At 41.9% G+C, this 19477-nt stretch overlaps 1 protein-coding gene across 8 annotated transcripts in view; it reads left to right on the top strand.

Annotated features, from left to right (window-relative positions):
- Window positions 1-19477, top strand: part of FGGY (FGGY carbohydrate kinase domain containing) — a 412099-nt gene that overhangs the window by 301089 nt on the left and 91533 nt on the right. For all 8 annotated transcript variants that reach the window (XM_081087572.1, XM_081087570.1, XM_081087567.1 and 5 more), the window contains one exon: window positions 14182-14256. In XM_081087572.1, the coding sequence (XP_080943698.1) occupies window positions 14182-14256 (75 nt within the window). The remainder of the gene's footprint in view (window positions 1-14181; window positions 14257-19477) is intronic.

Raw genomic sequence — 19477 nt, 5'->3', positions numbered from 1 at the left:
AGGAGAGAGGAAAAGAGGGAACATAAACAGAACAGACCAATGGTCCGCTGGCTTCTCGCACATGCGTCCTCTGGGGAAGGCTCTTGCTGCTCCCAGGATGACCTGCTGAAAGTTCTCATTGTTTCCGAGGCAAGCTTCAGCACATTAAAAGCAGTATTTTTTACATTTAGCTACAGCTGCCTCTTTGTCCCCTGGAGTGGCCTGAAGTCGTGAGCCCCTGCCTGTGTCGTTTTTGTATTTACATCAGTTTGAAGAGTTATGTTTTCCATCGCCATCCCCAGGCCACCAGGAAAGTGGTAAATATTACCCCCTATGGTCTTGCTTGCCACAGCCACACATCTGCCCAGGCTCTGAGGGTCAGGGTGTTCAGAGGCCATGCTAACATTATTAGGATTTCAGATGGAACTGTGGCAAAAGTAAAATAGAATTGTGAGTGGATAAATTCGGCTATCAGGGTCCCTCCCAGTGCAGAGATTCCGGGCCCTCCCCGAGGGGCCAGGATGATCTTGGTGGGAGAGCTCATAACCACCTAAACCAAGGCATAAGATCTTGATGGGCAAGTTAGATTAGGCAGCTGAGACTAGTACAGCCCTCAAGAGTCATGATTAAGGGTGGACAAAGCCTGTGAGAGCTAGAGAAACAGAGTTAAGCTTCAGTTACAAGAGGTGAGGAGAAGCCACATATAATAAAATAAGCCATGAATTTTGAATCCTGGGAGATGTCAAGAAGCTGAGAAGCAGAGTGCCAGGTAAACTGAGTTCAGAGTGGGGCTGAGAGCAGTGCGTGGTTTATGCAGCGCATGGCCTGCCGGCTCGAAGATCTTCAGGACTCAGAATTCAGTAGTTTGTAATTCATTTCATTGAAGTGGTTTTAAATAGCTGTATGATGCCAGCAGGAAGACCTGATCTTTATTTTCATTACCTTGTTGACATAATCAACTTCTGCTGATAAAAGGGAGTCGAGGTGAAAAGAAAAGAAAATTGGACATAGCAAGGGTTATGTCTATCTGGCGTCCATGAAGTGTGTCCACAAAACAAATCATGAACCTTCCTCCTTGTTTGTCCTATGGAAGCAGAAGGGGGATGTCCCAAGAGGGTCATATGGACACAGGCTGCAGCTGAACAGACATAACTGACTCTCTGGTGCAAACAGAGGCTAAGGGAAGAACACATTTTGTATGGGTACAAAAATGAGTGTCTTCGTTAAAGATAAATATCTGAAGACAAATACATTAGACACTTAAAATGCTAAAGAAGTTAAGAGGCGTGACTAGTTCATAAAATGACCCTGAAATAGAGCAGGTTGTATAGTAAAGTGACCATGGACCTGGAGTCCTTCCCTTGGGGGCCTTCCCCTGCCAACAGCTGTCTACCCAGTGTCAACACCCCAGCATGACAGGTGCCATGGTGCCAGTGGCTTTTGTCTATTTCTTAAGGCCAAGCTTGACATCCAAAGACTTAAGAATTAAAAATCACAAGGACATTCTAATAAAGGTAGCCCAAATGCAGAATGTAATTCCAAAGGAGTCAGTTGTGTGTGTGTGTGTGTTTAAAATATATTTTTATTGATTTCAGAGAGGAAAGGAGAGGGAGAGAGAGATAGAGACATCAATGATGAGAGAGAATCATTGATCAGCTGCCTCCTGCATGCCCCCTACTGGGGATCAAGTCAGCAACCCAGGCATGTGCCCTGACCAGGAGTGGAACCATGACCTCCTGGTTCATAGATAGATGCTCAAACACTGAGCCACGCCGGCCCTGCTCAGTTGTGTTTTTTGAAGAATGCCTGCCTCATTAGGGTAAGAGCTTACTTACCAAAGGACATTTTTGCATGGGGAGATATGCCCAATCATATAGAAAACAATTCTGATAGGTTCACCTTTCTAAAAAGGTTTTGTTTTATAAATATACCAGTATTTCCTAGATCACCTGATACTTCTCAGCAATGCTTTCCTTTCATAACTGCCCTTGTATTAGGCTTACATTTGAAGAGTTGTCACTCCATGAGTTTACATCAGAACACAAGAAGGTAACTAGATAAGATAGAAATAAGGAAATTTGTAGCTAAAAAAATCTCCTCCCCCCCCCCCCCAAATCTCTTTCTCAATCCAATTTTGAAATAATAATAACCCGGAAACCATCCAGTGTCATGTTACCCTTCAGAACCTACAATGACTACTGTCTCTAGCACTCATTCAGTAAATATTTACTTGGTACCTACTATGTGTAAAGCTCTTCTATAGATACAGTAAGGCACAACAATTCCTACATTCATGGAGGATGTTTCAAGGGAGGGAAGGGGAGTGCTTGATAAAATATATGCATAGCAACTAGGATTGTCAAAATAATCCCCAGAGGGCAAGAACCAGGTATGATTTCTTTTGGCTCCTGAAAAATTTCCCTGGGCACATACTAAATGTGTAATATGTACTTATTGATAATTGATAGTCAACATAGACATAACAAAGAGATCATTTATTTCTATAAAAATTATACATATGAGCAATTTGTTAATACTAAATGGATTAGTTGCTACTCTTATTATTCATGTGATAAATACTTAATATCAATGTTAATCCCCAAGTAAATTGAGGCTCCCATCTTTGTTATAATTGGGAGGACTTTTGTTCATCAATTAATTCTTTTAACAGACACAGGCCCTGTTAGAGGTGGTGGGGGATATAAGAGTAGCCATAATTCCAGCCCTTGGGAATGGGACTGTCTTTGGGGGCAAGCAGTAGGGATACTGGATCAAGCTCCAGGTACCACTCAGGGTCCAGGGCCCCCTGGATACATAGAGGTGATTGCCCAGCCTGGTCTCAGTAGTCGGGAAAGGCTTCAGATCAGAGGTAACATTGACACTGAGTGACATGGGGAAGAGGGTTCAGGCCCAGGGAAATCCTAGTAAATGAAGTGTTGTGGGGGGTTCGAGGAGAGCAAAAGGCACAGTGAATGTCTATGATTTGGGTTCCTTGTGTCATTATCTTACCACTGATAGGTCACATTTAGCATTAGATCTTGATAACAAAAAAGGAAGACATTTCCTCAGAAAACCACTGGGCACTCCCTCTGCTCCTTCTGCTTCGGCAAGCATCACACTCTCCCAGTTCTTTACGCCTCGATGACCTTCATTCATTCAGTCAGTGCTTATTGACCACCTACTGTGAAAAAAACTATACCTGTCCCAAGTGCACATGAAAGTGGGGGAGATAATTAGTGTGTGTGTGTGTGTATGTGTGTGTGTACATAATCATGCTGTGTGATCCCTATAATACAGACATCTTGCAAGCTGAAGGAAGTGCTCAGCTAATATCTGACTTTGAATTTTTTCTAAAATATGACTTTAGGTCAGAAAGCTCTCATGCAACCTTTCTCAACTTCATTTGAAAATAATGAAGCCCGACTGGTGTGTCTCAGTGGTTGAGCATTGACCTATGAACCAGGCGTCACTGGTTTGATTCCTGATCAGGGCACATGCCCGGTTTGCAGGTTGCGGGCTCAATCCCCAGTAGGGGACCTGCGGGAGGCAGCCCATCAGTGATTCTCTCTCATCATTGATGTTTCTCTCTCTCTCCCCCTTCCTCTCTGAAGTCAATAAAAATATTTTAAAAAAAACATTATAAAAAAAGAAAATAATGAAGATGCAAAAAAAAATGCATAAACTCAAGCTGACTCTGACAATTAAGATGACCCTGAACTAGGAAAACTAAACTTGGCATTCTCAGAGGGAAACTGGGAAGATGTTCCAGAATCTGAAAGATTAAACGTAGCCTGTTTGACAAACATAATAGATGTCATATGAACAAATAAACCACCAGCCACGCAAGAGTCTGGGCCCCTTTGCCTCCTGCTCCTTAGCTTAAAAATAAATGCAGGGGCCCTTTAAGACTAAACACAGGGCAGTCCTCTGCTGCTGTGGTTAGGGTTTCTTGTTTTGTTTTGTGTTTTGGAAGCAGCAGTGGGTTTAATTTCCCAGAACTCTTCCATAACCCAAATCTTATCTTCCCCTTCAGTTCAGTCCATTAGAAAACTGCCAACCCAAGAAGCCAGAGGGGGCAGGAAGTGTGATTTGGGGTAAATGGTGACGGCCTGCCTGCATGCTGAGGAGCGAGAGTAGACTGTTAACCCGGCAGGGGCAGGGAAACCCTGTGGATTTGGAGGAGGGGGTGTAGTTTTGCTTGTCTATGTCTGTTCTGGGGTTAGAAAGTCAGGCAGGAGTGACCCACCTCTGGCCAACAAATCCACACCAAGTAACAACTGCTGCCTCTGGGACTTGGCACCTGGCTGTAGATCTGAAGAGCCCCAGTCAAGTTCCAGGGAGAGGGTGGGAGTAAGTCATGTGGACTGAATGCTGGGAAACACTGAATATGGAGAACTCTGGGTAGAATGAATGAAAACAGTGATGAAGTGAATCCATTAGGAAACATGTTGCATACAAAAAAAAAAAAAAGAAGAAGAAGTACCATTTTGAACACTTAAGGAAATGCCTCTTAAAAATTATTTACAGCCTCAAACTAAAAGAAAACTTTAAAAACTCCTTGGCATATTCAATAGGATATTTTAAAAGGTATAGCTCAGTGAAATAGGTCAGAAACTTATTAGGATGAAAAGTCAATGTAGTTAGGGAAAAAAAAAGTGGGGGGGGGGGCAATGATAAAGACAACCAAAAATACAATAGCAGAATTAAAACCTGCATTGAAGGCAACAAAAATCGTAGTTTTTACTGAAGAAAATAAGGTGAGGGCTGTCCTAAGATGTAGCATATATTTTAAATTTGTTAGAAAAACTGTTTGAATGTGGGGGCTCTGCCTTCTTTACTTTTTAAATTGCAACAGTGCCTGGGTCAGAGACAGGCACTGAATAATTGCCTGTGTTTAAGCAATCATTTTCATCTTTATTTGCCAACTGAGGAATGAAAAGTGACTTGCCCAAGGTCCCAATGCCAGGAAATTGCCGAGCTTCAATAAGCATGAATCCTGACTTTTAAGATGTACACCCCCATGAGGCAGCCTGAAACTCTGGACTCTTAAAAGGAGTCATAACGGCTGCATCATGCACGGCTTAGTTCTGAACCACACTCCTTGCTCCCCTGTTCTGACCACCAGTCTTCTTGCTCTTTCTCCCATTTTCATCCTTGCCTTGGTCCTTGGATGAAAGCTCTGACCCTCTCTCTTCTCAGTAATGGTGCGAGTTTCCTTCCCAACCTCACTGACTCAGATTTCAAAAGTAATCGCCACTCCTGGTTCGACCTGGCTCTCGACCCTTCCACTTTAGGTGCCTACTCTCATCAGCAGGAGCAGGGCACAAGCCAGGCCTCCTTCCATGATGCTTAATAGAATCAATCTCTTTTGTCCTGCTAATAGTTGGCTCTCTGCTATGTGGCTAGCTGTTTTATTTCTCCTTTGGTGATACTGTACCGACCCACAGAACTAGGCTAAAAAGAGATGGCGGTTAGGGGTGGGCAACTTAACAGTATGCCTGGACCAAGTAGCCACCTATGTAAATAGTTCCCCTTTCCACTTAATAAATGAGGCATGGGGAGGTAAGGGCTGCGCATGCGATATTTAAACAAAGCAGAAGCTTGGCTAATGGCAATCGATCACTGTCAAAACATTTAACACTGGTAATACTAGGCTCTTTAAAACCAAACCAAAACAAAAATGCTTACTTTTCAAGCAGTGATTTTCAACTGGTGTGCCGCAAGTAATTTTAAAACATGCAATACCTGACTATTTAGTGCGGGCACTGACCTCTTTTCCCTTAGATTGTCAAATAAAAAAATATGACAACATCTAACACAACAATCACCATCTGGTGTGAGTGACAAAAATTATATCGTTTTTTTTGTCAGATCAGCAAAAAATATATATTTGGTGTGCTGCAGAATTTTAAAAATTCATTTATGTGTGCCATGAGATGAAAAAGGTTGAAAATCACTGCTTTAAAATAAAGAAACATGACATGGCCACACATACAGATAGATGAAGCTAAATTCTCACTGTCAGGAATGCTTGCATGGGGTGTGTGTGTGTGTGTGTGTGTGTGTGTGTGTGTGTGATTGTTTCTATTTTGAACGGTTGGGTGGGTGGTTTTACCCCTGTGAAACAGCCTGGGTTTGAAGTCAGCCCTGTGTTTGTATCCTAGTTTGAGAGTGTATTGGCTGCGTGGTCTCTGAGCTTAACTCGGTGAGGTCAGCGTGCTCAGCCATAAGCAGCATCACTATCAGAATCGATTGGTGCACAGGTAGCAACAGCCAATGCTTTTGAGTCTGTGGCTCCTTCTTAGTGGCTCTTCCTTGCACGTTTACAAGGTGTTAGCTGGATTGAGTCCCGAGCAGCCTGTCATGAACTGTCCACCTTAGTCCCAGCACCAACTGGACTCACCAGCCATGGAGGTCATCGCCACAAAGAACCTGCGAGAGCAGCTGAATGATCGCCTGGCCCATCCCAGTTACCAAGCTTCCTACGGGGATAGAGATTAGTCTTCTCTGTAGTTAAGTCCTTGGTCCTCCATTTCTTCATCAACAGGAATCTCAGATTTGGCGAATCTTATAAAACAGCTAGTGCTGTAGGCATTTTGAAAGAGTCCTTTCCTCCTTATGTAGGTGATCACTTTTTAAAATATGTTTATTGATTTCAGGGAGGAAGTGAAAGGGAGCCAGAGATAGAAACATCAATGATGAGAGAGAATCATTGATTGACTGCCTTCTGCAAACCCCCTACTGGGGATCCAGCCCTAAACCCGGGCATGGGCCCTTGACCAGAATTGAACCCAGGACCCTTCAGTCCACAAGCCAACACTCTTATCTACTGAGCCAAACCAGCTAGGGTAACCATTTTTTATTCTCAAATTAAAATGGCCTCTTCATTTTGATTTTTAAAAATTATTTTCCTGAAATACCCACTCACAGAATTAAGTGATCTCAGAGACATATCAGGGCCTGAGAACACGCCATGCTCACCATTGGTAGAAACGTGTTTTCTCTGCTTCTCTTTGCAAGTACAGCCTTACCCGGAACGGAAAGTTACTTTCTGGTTCTTTGGAGAGCTGTGATCTCTAATGTAGGCCATATGCTTCTCAGACTGCTGGAAAGGTGAGTGCTGCTCCACAGGTTCTTCAAAGCAAACACAGAGCATGTGTGCATGTGGAAAACAAGGAGGGAGTCGGGAAAGTAGCATTATGAGATCTGAGACAGTTCCCAGAGGGCCGAATCCCAGCTAGAGGTGGGCATCACTAAACAGAGTCAGATGTGGATGGAGTCAGCAATGTTTGTTTGCAAGAGCTCAGTGGAAGCCAGAGGTTGTATCCTCGTGGCTTCCTCTGATGGGATGATGGACTATGGAGAAGCTTTTCAGTGAGATATGGATAAGCCTTGGCAACATAAGGGCTCTTTGGCATAAATTTGTTGATGTTTTTGTTGTGATTTAATATTGTTTTATTTAGCCATTTTTTACATATCATTTTTGCCTATGAAAAATTGAATCTGATAACAGCTTAATATCCTCAGTATCATTTAACTGTTTTTCTTATGTGAGGGGGTTTTGTTTGTTTTTATTTATTTATTTTAAAATATGTTTTTATTGACTTGAGAGAGAGAGGAAGGGAAAGGGGATAAGAGATAGAAATATTGATAGGAGAGAATCAATATCAATCGGCTATCTCCTGCACTCCCCCTACTGGGGATCAAGCCTGCAACCCGGGCATGTGACCTTTTGATACATGGGACTGTCATTCAACCACTGAGCCATACTGGCCAGGCAATTTTAGTTTTTATTGAAGCAACTAATTTCACAGCTGATATTGTGATTTATAATAGGTAGTATATTTCAGGGACCACAGTGTGCCAAACATCATGGTAGATACTTTACATGCATCATCCACAACTTTCATGACAATTCTGCAAGACCCCCATTTAAAAAAGATGCGTTTGTGTGTTTTTTTAATCTTTTCTGTATACACTAAACAAATACAACTGGAAGAGGGCAGTGGATTATGGACAGGGCTCTTCCCAAGGGAGTACAGAATGAGGAGTGAATCAAGTAGAAATCTGCCAGGAAGGCCCAACAGAGAAATAATGGAAAAGAGCCAAGGCCAGAGGACCAAGGATGGGATCCAAGTTGGTGTGTAATCTTAGGACAGGATTGGATGATAGTAAGGAAGGGCCAGGATGGGCCAGGACAGTTGACCAGAAGAGCTTTGGGATTCTGGTGCATGACATATCAGCATAACTTAGATTTAGAGCTTCAGAAGCAGAGCAGGCAAAGGTGTGAAGTGCTTAGCATATCTGGCAAACAGCCCATGAACTTGTGCTGTGGGATATTGAATTCACCAGTAGAAGAAGGTTGTGAGGGACAACGTCAGCCCATCATCTGGTCATTGTGTGTGTGTTACTTTTCTGTTGCCGCTGTAATAAATTACCACAAACGTATAGTCTTAAACGTATTTTCTCCCACTTCTGTAGGTTAGAAGTCGAGGCTGGCTCAACTGGTTTCTCTGTTCCAGTTTCCACAAGACTATCACCGAGGGCTCTTATCAGTAGGGCTGGGACTAATCTGCTACCAAACTCATTCAAGTTGACCAAATTAGACTCTGTGCCATTGCAGGACTGAGGTCCCTGTGTCCTGGCTGACTCACAGGCAGTGGTCCTCACCTTCCAGAGACCACCTGCATTGCTTAGCTCCTTGCCCTCTTCCTCCGCCTTCAAAGCCAGCAATGGCAGACCAAGTCCTTTTCATGCTTTGAATCTCTCTGATTTCCATTTCTGCCTCATTTCTCTTGTCTTCTTCTTCTTCGCCCATATCTCTTGACGGACCCTTCTGCCTTCCTCTTCCGCTTCTAAGAGCTCATATGATAACATTGAGCCCAACTGCGTGACCCAGGATAATCTCCATATTTAGGGTCAACAGGCTGATAACTGGTTCCATCTGCAAAGTCCCTTTACATCAGTGCCTAGGTTAGTGTTTGTCTGAGTGACCAGGCTATGGCGAATCTTGGGGGAACATCTTTAGAATTCTGCCTATCACATTGTGTCCACACATTTATTTCCTAAATCTGGGTGAGTTTCAGGCAATGGCAAGTGTCAGCCTCAACTCCTAAGACTTACTTACCCATGCATGTTATTGGGGAGACCTGTCCCCGTTCTCTTCCAGGCTGCTGGTGACCTCAGCCCTGTTCTCAATCTCTGTCCTCCTTCCAGAAATTTTCTATAAATCTCTCTCTGATCCTCCTCATTTCCATGCTATTCGTCCATCAGCTCCACCTTCATCAATGACTAAACAAACAGAACATGTGTTCGGTTCCTTAGTATTCTGAAAAGCTTTCAACTAATTCCCCGGAGCCATAGATACCTCATCAAGTTCTGATGACCAATCTCAGCACTACGAATCCTGTTTGTTTTCTATAGTGTTTAGAGATCCACTTCAATGCCTCCACTTTATTTTATAATCACTTCAATTCTTTAACAACTAAGAAGGAAAAACTTAGCTAAATTACTAATACATTTTTTAATCTCAACTATTTTAGGGCTGTGAAGCTATAATTCACAATGCCAAGTTTAGGGCAACTGTTCCCATGTGTTACTGTATATGAAGACCTTGCTGAAAATGCAAATTGCTGGGCCCCTACCAAAGGTTCAGTCAATCTGAAGTTGGATCTCAGGAAATCTACATTCAACTAGGATCCCAGGAAAGAGTTCAGTGTTGTGCCTAAGTGGAGGGGAAGTCCACTGTCTTTCCTATTCACGTAGTGAATGGAAGTGTGTAGGTTCATAAAGGCTTCTGCAGGGAGTTTTTGCAAGTGAGTCCCCTGCTGTCTAATCTCTGGGCTCTCATCAGAGACACACTGCTTCTCCATACTCCTGCATGTCCGTACCCCTAGGATTATAACCCTGATGTTGATGATCAGCATACACTTTGCCCTGCCTCTCCCACCCTGTACAGCCACGAGTCTTCAGCAGCCCTCATTAATACCCCGCTGGTGCCCATAGCATGTTGAAGGAGATGCTTTATTGCTTTATTCCAGTTAATAAATGGGATCGAGCCCTTTGTGCATTCAAGAGAAAGGGAAAGGAAATGAACATTTTTAAGTGTCGCCTATGCACACATAGTTGGCACTACAAGTGTCGAGCTCTTGTAGACTCAGTACAGCTTGCTGAAAAAGTAAGGTACTTTGCAAATTGTATGTAATATTCACATATATTATTGAGATATTATTCTTATTTTACAAATAATAAAAAGTGAGGCTCAGAGAGGTTACAAAACACACTGCCATACAGCCAGTTAGGGGTTATGTCAAGATGTAATCCCAGGTGTCTTGCTGCAAAGTTTACCATCTTTCCACTCCCCTACACTTCTCTTCTAAGCTTAGAAATCCCCAGATGTACATAAGCATTTTATAACCATTATCTAAGATGTTGAAGTCATCACACGCAGTTTGCATCTCTTTGGCCACCATATACAGCTTTCACACACCTCTAAATAGTAATTATACATGTTTTCTCCTACAATTCTCATTACACAATAGCCCAAATAAATAAAATGTGCTTACCATTGCAGCTCTCTCCTGGGGATTCCCCATACATTTTGCTGTTTCGCCCAGACATTCAAAATAGGCACATGCACATCTGTAAACATTTCTTCCACTTATGCATTCTTCCCACTTCCTCTTATTGCTGGAACCATTCAGTCTTCAGCCAGGGGTGTCAGCTCATCTGCCCTATCCCAGCTGTCTCACTGGTTACAAAGCTGCACCTCCTATGACATATCCCTGGCACTCCCAGGGCACTGCTGCCACCCTCCTACCAACAGCTCCCTTAGGGCTCTCCATGGTCTCCCAAGCGGTCCACATGGCAGGCATTCCTTAGAAAGTTCCATTGTGGGCTGTCATTTCACTTTTGCCAAGGCAAGGCTGAGGTTTCTGGTTTTTGAGAGAATCAATGGTCGTAAGCAGATGCCTTCTAGTGTCTCCACCTGCATGCATATCAGGTGAGATGTCACGGAAGCAGGGTTCCCCTCCCCAGTGCCCCCCACCATAGTAGCTTGGCACTGTCAAGAGAAATGTTTTTCAATGAGTCACATCGCAACTCCAGGGCCCCGATGCTAGTGGTGAGGGAATGTGGGAAATGGCTATGGGAGAAGTGTGCTGGCTGACTCCCTTTTGTACTGAGTATCCTCTTCCCAAGAGTAACTTTTTCTCCCTTGAAGGATAGGTATGTTTTATTTGTGGAATAAAGAAATGCTGTGTCCCCCCATTATGTGTCCCCTTTTGTCACAGCTCCTGTTGAGCTCAAGAGTTAAATGTAGTGCTCATTTCCATTGATTATCTCATTCTCAGTTTCCAAAGAAAATAAACTGTTTTCTCCTTTCTGCCCTATGAGTTCTGAGCTCTTGGAGACACTCGAAATTTAGAGAAGGGTCCATGACATTTTTTTGCTCCAATACCAGTACTTTGTAGAAGTCTTTATGAATATATTCTGGAGATTTAAAAAAAGCTAAATCTGGCAATATCATACTCCTCTCTGTGGGGTCTTACTAATTGGGAAATATATCAGAGCTATTTACATTATCATGTTATTATAAAGGGCAATGGGATTTCTAATAAAGGAATAGAATAGTGCATCTTATATAGGATATGAAAGTTTCCCCCCACCACCATTATAATTTATCCAAGTCTGGGTCAGGATTGACCTATAGGAGAATGTGGGTCTGCCAAGCAGATACGTACCAAGACACGCTGATGAATTATGACTTGATTCACATCACACTGATGCCTGGGGAGAGGAAACCAGTCATCCTGGCCTGACTCTGGAAGAGAGGCTTTCCCAATAGATGAACAACAGAGACACTAGTGAGGCCTGGCCAGTACAGAAGAGAGAGAGAGAGAGATACCATTAAGGACTAGTGACCTTTACCCAGGACCATGGCTTGTCATGGCGCTGGTTACTTATACAAGCTATTGGTTTGGGCGGGGGTGGGGGGGAAGGGAATGACAGGCTGACATCCTGTTCACTCTGCTCCCTTTTAGAAATCACTCTCCCAGATGGCACGCCTTGTGTATTTAATTCATCTGAAGGGGGCATCATTTTTCTAATTTACACAAAGGTTCCTCATGTGCTACAGAGACCCTACTTTTACTCCGATCTTAGGTAAACCACTCCTCCCATGAGGAATGGTAAGTATGGAAGTTGGGGGTGTTGAAGGCATGGAGTGAGCAACTATACATGATCTTCCAGTGTTCTATCTTGGGACATGGAGCAAATGTCTTGTCCCCTCTGAATATATGAGGGGTTGAGGTAGTAAATATTTTCCTCTCCTAATTGCATAATGACAGAAGGATAGGATATTAGGAGAGAGTAGTATATGAAAGGAAGAGAGAGCATTGGATTGTCACAAATTCACACATTCAACAAGTATGAACCTATCATCTACAGTGCTAGGCATTGGAGGTACTGTGGTGAATACCACAAGCAGTCTTTCAGAATACTTAGGTTTGGGTTTCTATTTTTCTATTCTCTGTGTGCTTTTAGGCAAATTATTTCCTCAGAAAGATTCTGAAATGAACTTCTACATTATCAGCATTGTTTATGTTCTCTCCTAATTCAAACGTGCTTAATGTATGCTTAGGTCTCTGGGGAGTTTCATGAGAGATGACCCTTCACAGAGTTCCTGGCTTGAGAGTTCCTCTCCCCAGAGTTCCTCTCTGGTCTCTCCTTCAAACCTTAATGTTCCTCTCGTTTAAAATCAAAGCCATTTTTTTCTGATCCAGCTGCCCAGTTACTTGCCAAGAATAACTACCAGCAGGAATCCCTGTATTGACAGACTAAGTTGAGTACTCAGAATAGCTGGTCACAGGATGCTAAGTGAGGAAGGTCAAGTTCAGGTGCCATAGTAGTGAGCAGGGGCAAGTCTGGGAAGATGCACACAAGATAGCGAAGACATTTCTGCTTCAAAACCAGGGTAAAAGGTAGAATGTTTAACAAGGAGTATCATGATGAAATTTACATTTGAGAATAATTATTAGCTCTGTGGTAGAGAGATATGCCCAGGGGCTAATTCAGCAAGCAGGAGGGACATAACGGTGGCCTGGTTTAAGGAAGTGAGAGACAGGATGAAGAAAAGGGAAAGATGCAAAAAATGGAGGGGGATCAAATATGCAAGACTTGGAGACTGGTTAAATATGGGAAGGCAGAGGAAAGTCAGGGAAGAGTGCTCCCCATTTTCTGGTTTCTGATTTGGGTAACAGAACGGTGTCGGTGCCCTGCCGACAGGCCAATACTGGCCCCTTACTTCCATGGTCGGGGGTGGAATCTGGAGCGATGAAGGGAAGGTGGACCACTCCACTCTTGTATTATAATGCAAGATGCATGTCACCACCTTGTTGAACTCTAGACCAGGCCCCTGTAGGCTTTGAGTAAATGCATGTTACGTGAATTAATTTTTGTAATGTGAAAATATAAAGTGAACTCTGGTATCAATGCCCACAAACTTCACACTAGGTTTGACGGAACCAGCAGTCTTAACCCTCTGAAAAGGTCCCAAGAGGACACCTCAATGAAGGGGAAATATGAAAGCGGGATGGTGAACGAGTCTCAAAGGCATTCAAACCCAGCATCCTGTTCAGTTCTGGAATCTCTCAGAGATTGACACGTTCCATATAAGCATGTGGATCCGATTGACTTTAATGGGATTCCCTTGAAAACCACAGATTCTAAATTATCCCCTAGTAGGTATAACATTTATAGGAGACATATTATTTTACCCTGAATATCCCTTGGATGCTGTTACACTGAATCCTGACAGTAGCAGAACTTGGAATAAGATCAACTTTTATGGGAATGACACTGCTACTTGTTATTGCTTTCTGTAAGCCAAAGATGTGTCTAATAAGATTTTTTTAAAGAAGAGGAAAGGAATTTTATTCCATGCTCAGAAATACCAAACACAATCTTCCTATAGTATTTGTTTTGTTTTTGTTTAATTCAAGGCAAGGCATTTCTGGAAAAAGGGATATTTTTTCCCGGTCTGGAGATTAAACAATTTAGTAGTTATTTCACATTCAGCTCACAAAAAAGGGATTTGCATATGAACTTGTTTCAGCAAGTTCTGAATGTGTTTCATGGGAATTAACTCTATCCATGGCAGCTCCTTTTGGCCATCATCTTCTTTTTTTGTTTTCATCTCTGCAGGTCACCGGATTGAAACTATCTCAGGACCTCGATGATCTTGCTATTCTCTACCTGGCCACAGTTCAAGCCATTGCTGTAAGAATCTTTAATGCAATTTTTATTTCTTTTAATGTTATTAAGAAAATATAAGGAAGGGAAAATAATTTATAGTATTTATTGAAAAAAATCTGCATGTAAGTGGACGAGTGCAGTTCAAACCCATATTGTTCAAGGGTCAACTGTATTTCACTATACATATAAAAAACATACGTTTTTTAATCATTTATTTTTCAATTACAGTTGATATACAATATGGTATTATTTTCAGGTATACACCCCAGTGATTAGACATTATATAACTTACTAAGTGATCATTCTGACAAATATCATACCCATGTGACACCATACATAGCTATTACAATAGTATTGACTATATTCCCTATGCTGTACTTTACATCCCTGTGACTATTCTGTAATTACCAATTTGTACTTCTTAATACTTTCCCCTTTTTCACCTGTCCCTTCCCAACCCCCCTTCCATTTGGCAACTGTCAAAATGTTCTCTGTATTTATGAGTCTATTTCTGTTTTGTTGTTTATTTTGTTTTTTAGATTTAATTGTTGATAGATACATTTTTATTGTTCATTTTTTTTATCTTTTTCTTCTTCTTAAAGAAGACCCTTTAACATTTTATATAATACTGGATTAGTGGTGAACCCCGTTAGATTTTCTTGTCTGGGATGCTCTTTATATGTCCTTCAATCCTAAATGATAGCTTTTCTGGGTGGAGTAATCTTTAGAAGCTCACTGTGTTTGTTTCTATGTATTAGGTAGAGCTGCTTTGTCTCCTGGCTTGGCAGAGTGGCGTTGTGTAGTAGGTCCAGTGGTTCAACCTCCCCATTCAACTGAGCTGGGAATTCCAGATGCACATTCCCCCTCCTGTGTGGACTGTGTACACCAAGCATGCCAAACTCAAAGGCTAACATGGGTCAAATAAACAAGGTTTAAGTTTATGTGGGCCACAAAAAAAACAAAAGCTTCAATTTTCATAGAAACGTAGGTTTATTTTGATAGAGACATGCTGAATAGAAAGGGCTGAAATAAATGATTAATCATTAACATAAAATAATAGAAAATTTTAATAAAAATTAATATTTTTCCTTGAACATTAACTTACCAGACACTGAATAACTGCACAAATTAATAAGCATAATGCAAATAAACCTATTTTTCTTGTTCTCCTAAAGCGAAATATTTCCTGTTGCACACACCAAACAAGTCAGTCCAAGACTAATAACATGGCAATTGGCTGCTAAAATATTCACTGCTAGTATTAGTGGAGAGAAATGGTGTGCCTGTGTGTAAGGCACATAAGGGAAATGAATGCAACACAATTTTAGTAATCAGTCATTAACGAACGTTATAGTTCATTATTAATAGTTATATATAACAGAATATTGTAAAAATTAAGTTATGAAATTTTTATTAAAATGTTTCTTACATATTGTTATATTGGCTGGGCTACAAAAATATTCATTGTGGGATACATGCATCCCACGGGCCACAAGTTTGACATGCTTGGTGTACACCCTCCTGATGTAGTTGATCCTTGATTGCTGTTGGCACATCAGTCAGAGAGATTTACTCCCAGGTCTATAGCTGCAAGGACTGGCTGTGACCACCATAGAGGATCAGTTGTGCAAGGGCACATCCCATGGAGCAGAACTTACTTCAGCGGGGCTCTGGTGCCCACTGTGTCTTCCTTTTGAGTGCGTCACTTGTGGAGGTGGTTGGGTGGTACTTCAATGTGGTCTGAAGCTTTCCACTGGGTATGCTAGGTCTGGGGTCTCCCAAGAGGTGCAGGCCAAGGTCAGCTACTGCCCATATTCTTCCCAGGGCCACCCACCACGAGCTTCAAAGCCATCTATAGATAGCTGCTATTTGTGCTGGGCTTGGATGTGCCCCAGAGGGCCAAGCTATAAACCAAGACGTGCTGCTACTAGCGCAGGGCCTGGACCACTCAGCGAGAGGTATGGGTCTCATTGAGGCCAGATGCTGCCTATTTGTAAGATTTTAGGAAAATATGGAGCATGAGCCAAGATAGGATGTTTATATGGAAAAACCACTGGTAACTGCTTGGGTGGTCCTGAAAGTTGGGTCGGGTGAATTCTCATGGAGTCACCAGGGCAGAGCCAAAGGTATTAGCCAGGTTGATGGAAACTCAGATATGGCGTCCTCCTGCCAGCTCTGTAGTGGGAGGGCTCAGAAAAGGCACAATGACCTCTGCCAGCACTTCTGTCTGGGAGAATGTTGCCCCCCTCTCCCGGATGCTCGGATGCTCAGATGCTATACACTGCAGTTCCTCCCATATATCCCTGGTGCCATTTAAGCTGCTGCCTCAGCGCTGGAGCTCCGAGGAAGTGAGCCAGAGTTCCAGCCCTTTAAGAGGAACTGCCTGGGACTCCAGCAGCCTTTTGTCTCACTCAGCCTCCATCCCCACTGGTTTTTACAGCCTGAAGTTATAGGGGACTTCTCTTCCTGCCACTGGAACCCTGGGCTATGGGGCCTGGTGTGGGGCTGGGACCTCTATGACTTAGATATCCCTCCCTATTTTTATCCACCACAAGTGGGTATGGGTATGTGTATGGGAACCAGTCTGTTCCTCCTCTCCACCCCTCCTACCAGTCTGGATGTGGCTTCTTCTTTATATTCTTAATTGTAGGACTTTCATTCAGCTAGATTTCATGCGGTTCTGAATGATGGTTGCTGTGTAGTTTAGTTGTAATTTTGATGTGGTTATAAGAGTTTTAATGCCATTTTTTGAGAGACTTATGGTATCGGTAAACTTTAAACCACATACATTGCAAGACACATATGCTTTTGTGACAGAGATTCTTAATTAAAAGGGAGCTTGCCAGAAAGAGATGGGTGTCTGTTCAGAAGGAAATCTCGATAAAGGTCTTCACGTGCTTTATTAATAACTTAAAATAGCTGAAAGCTAAAAGGTGTTAAAGTCTTTGCCCATCATACTTTTCATTTATCTATTTGTCTTCTAAGTTCAATTGAATAGAAGCAAGTAAGTAGGTGCCATGTATGCTTTCATTAAGAAAAACTGGGATTAGGAATTTATAAAACTTATAAAACACGTGATATTATTCATTTTGCAAAAAAAAAATAATTATAGGATTTCTTTAAATAGTAAGCTTTCTTAGAAGACAGAAGTGTTTGGTTTTAGATAATTAGCTACTTATTGTAAATGAAAGTTTCAGATGGTTAGGAATGGAGAAAGGAAATAATTTAAACCTGAATTGTTAGGTGCTCCAAAACTAAAGGACAATAAAAAATGAAAACAAAATTACAAAAGTTCGAACATGATTGTCGAAGGAAGCTCATTCTCTAGAGTGGACTTTGGATGGACTACAAAAGGCTTCTAACCCCTAAAATCATGCACAAAAGATTGTATGTGTACATGTTAGAAAGTGCATGTTGAGGTAGTGGCTCATGGCTTTCATGGTCTCAGAGCTGGTATGAAACCCAAATAACAGGTATTGCAGTGAACTTAGCCACTCTGGAGAAAAAAATGGGCACCGACAGAAAGGAAAAATCGGTTCATTAAGTTCAGATTCAAAATTTATTTTCAGAAACATATCTATTTAAACCAAGTGTTTGTTGTTGTTGTTTGGTTTTTTGGTTTTGTTTTGGGTTTTGTTGTTTTTTGGTTGTTAATGCTCTATGGATATACTTCTATGCTATTCAATTATTCTGTTTCTTCATACCTCTTTCATAAGCTCATTGCTACATGCATTTTTTCCACATGTCCGAATCGCCTGCAAAGGTGCTTTCCTTATGTGCGGATGAGTCCAGGTGGGAGAATAGAACTTCCCACCCACTAAGAGGACATGTGGTCTTTCATGCAACTACATAGGAGTATGGATCAACCAGCTTGATTAAACAGTCCTTTTTGTTTATAGACAAGTTTGAATTTATTTTTCTGAAATCACTATCTTATTGATTTAATGGCTTGGCCAGTTCAGTAAAATCAGTCAGCCTGCTTTATTCATGGGGACAGGGTCAAAAACAAACAATTCTCACATCCATCAAAATGGAAGAGTGACTAGTAAGATGAAAATGGAGAACAGAAGTGCACATCATTAGTAAAAACAATTATTTAGTGATCTGTTTTATAGTAATGATGATAATGATAATAAATAATATAGTTTGGGCGTATGATGTGCCAGACACAACTGTGCTAAATATTTTAAAGACATTATCTGGCAACCTTGTGAGGTATGTATGATAATCCCTATTCCACAGATTAGAAACCTAAGCCTCAGTGAGGTTAATCAGTCAATTTCATTCAACTAGTAAGGGGCAGAGCTGAGATTTCTAAAATAAAACTAAATGGGTGACATATTGAGGAACTTTTAGTTTCTGATTCCTCACTGTTACTGTATGGAAAGTCTTATAATAGAACAAATCGCTTGCTGAAATGAATAACCATAGAAAATCAGAGCTGTATGATGCTCTGCATTCTTGCTAAGAGATGGACATAAAGAATGAGGCCACACAGGGTGCACCACCAGAGGATCATAACAACTATTACCTCTCATTGACACCCACTCTCAGTTCCAGGCACAGAATAGAGTGCCTTACCCATCTGTGGCTTTAGACAGTAACCTGTAAGCCAGTGAGATAGTCCTCATTTTACATACAAAGGGAAAACCACTTGCCAAGGTCAAAACAGCTAGTGTATGGCAGGGTCAGAATTTAAACCTCTGTCAGTCTCACTGCCACACATCAGCTCTTTGCCCTTCACCATGCTGCATTTGCTTTTGATCTATTTGTAAAAGCTGCATGGATAAAACAAGCTCCCAGGCATTCCCAAGAACAGTTTTGGCTTAGCACATCTTAGAAAACATTGTTCATTTGTCCAGGATTGTCTCATATGGGTCCCCTGCCTGCTAAATTCTGCAGCAGAAGTCTAAGAATGTATGAAGGAGGATAAACTTCATGCAGATGGTGTGTGTGTGGCGGAGAGGTGGGGGTGGGGGTGGGGTGGCGGAGCCACTACATTTTTCCAAATACCACACACTGGGAAAATCAATCTTGTATGCAATGGGCCGTACATGTATTAAAAGCTATATTTACTTTATCTGTTGACTTAATGACCTTTGTACTACCACGAAGGGAAGGCAATTTAAGACAGAGATTTCTCAATAGGACTTTATTATGGAGTCAGTTGAACTGTGAGGAGTTCAATCTGTTTTGCAAAAGTATCTGGGTGTGCTGGTCTTTTAGGCAAAAATGTGCATTTTAA

Source organism: Myotis nattereri, assembly GCF_964212035.1.
Source record: "Myotis nattereri genome assembly, chromosome: 3".
Lineage (NCBI taxonomy): Eukaryota > Metazoa > Chordata > Mammalia > Chiroptera > Vespertilionidae > Myotis > Myotis nattereri.
The sequence above is the reverse complement of the archived record's forward strand: the minus strand, read 5'-3'. Positions and strand labels throughout refer to the sequence as shown.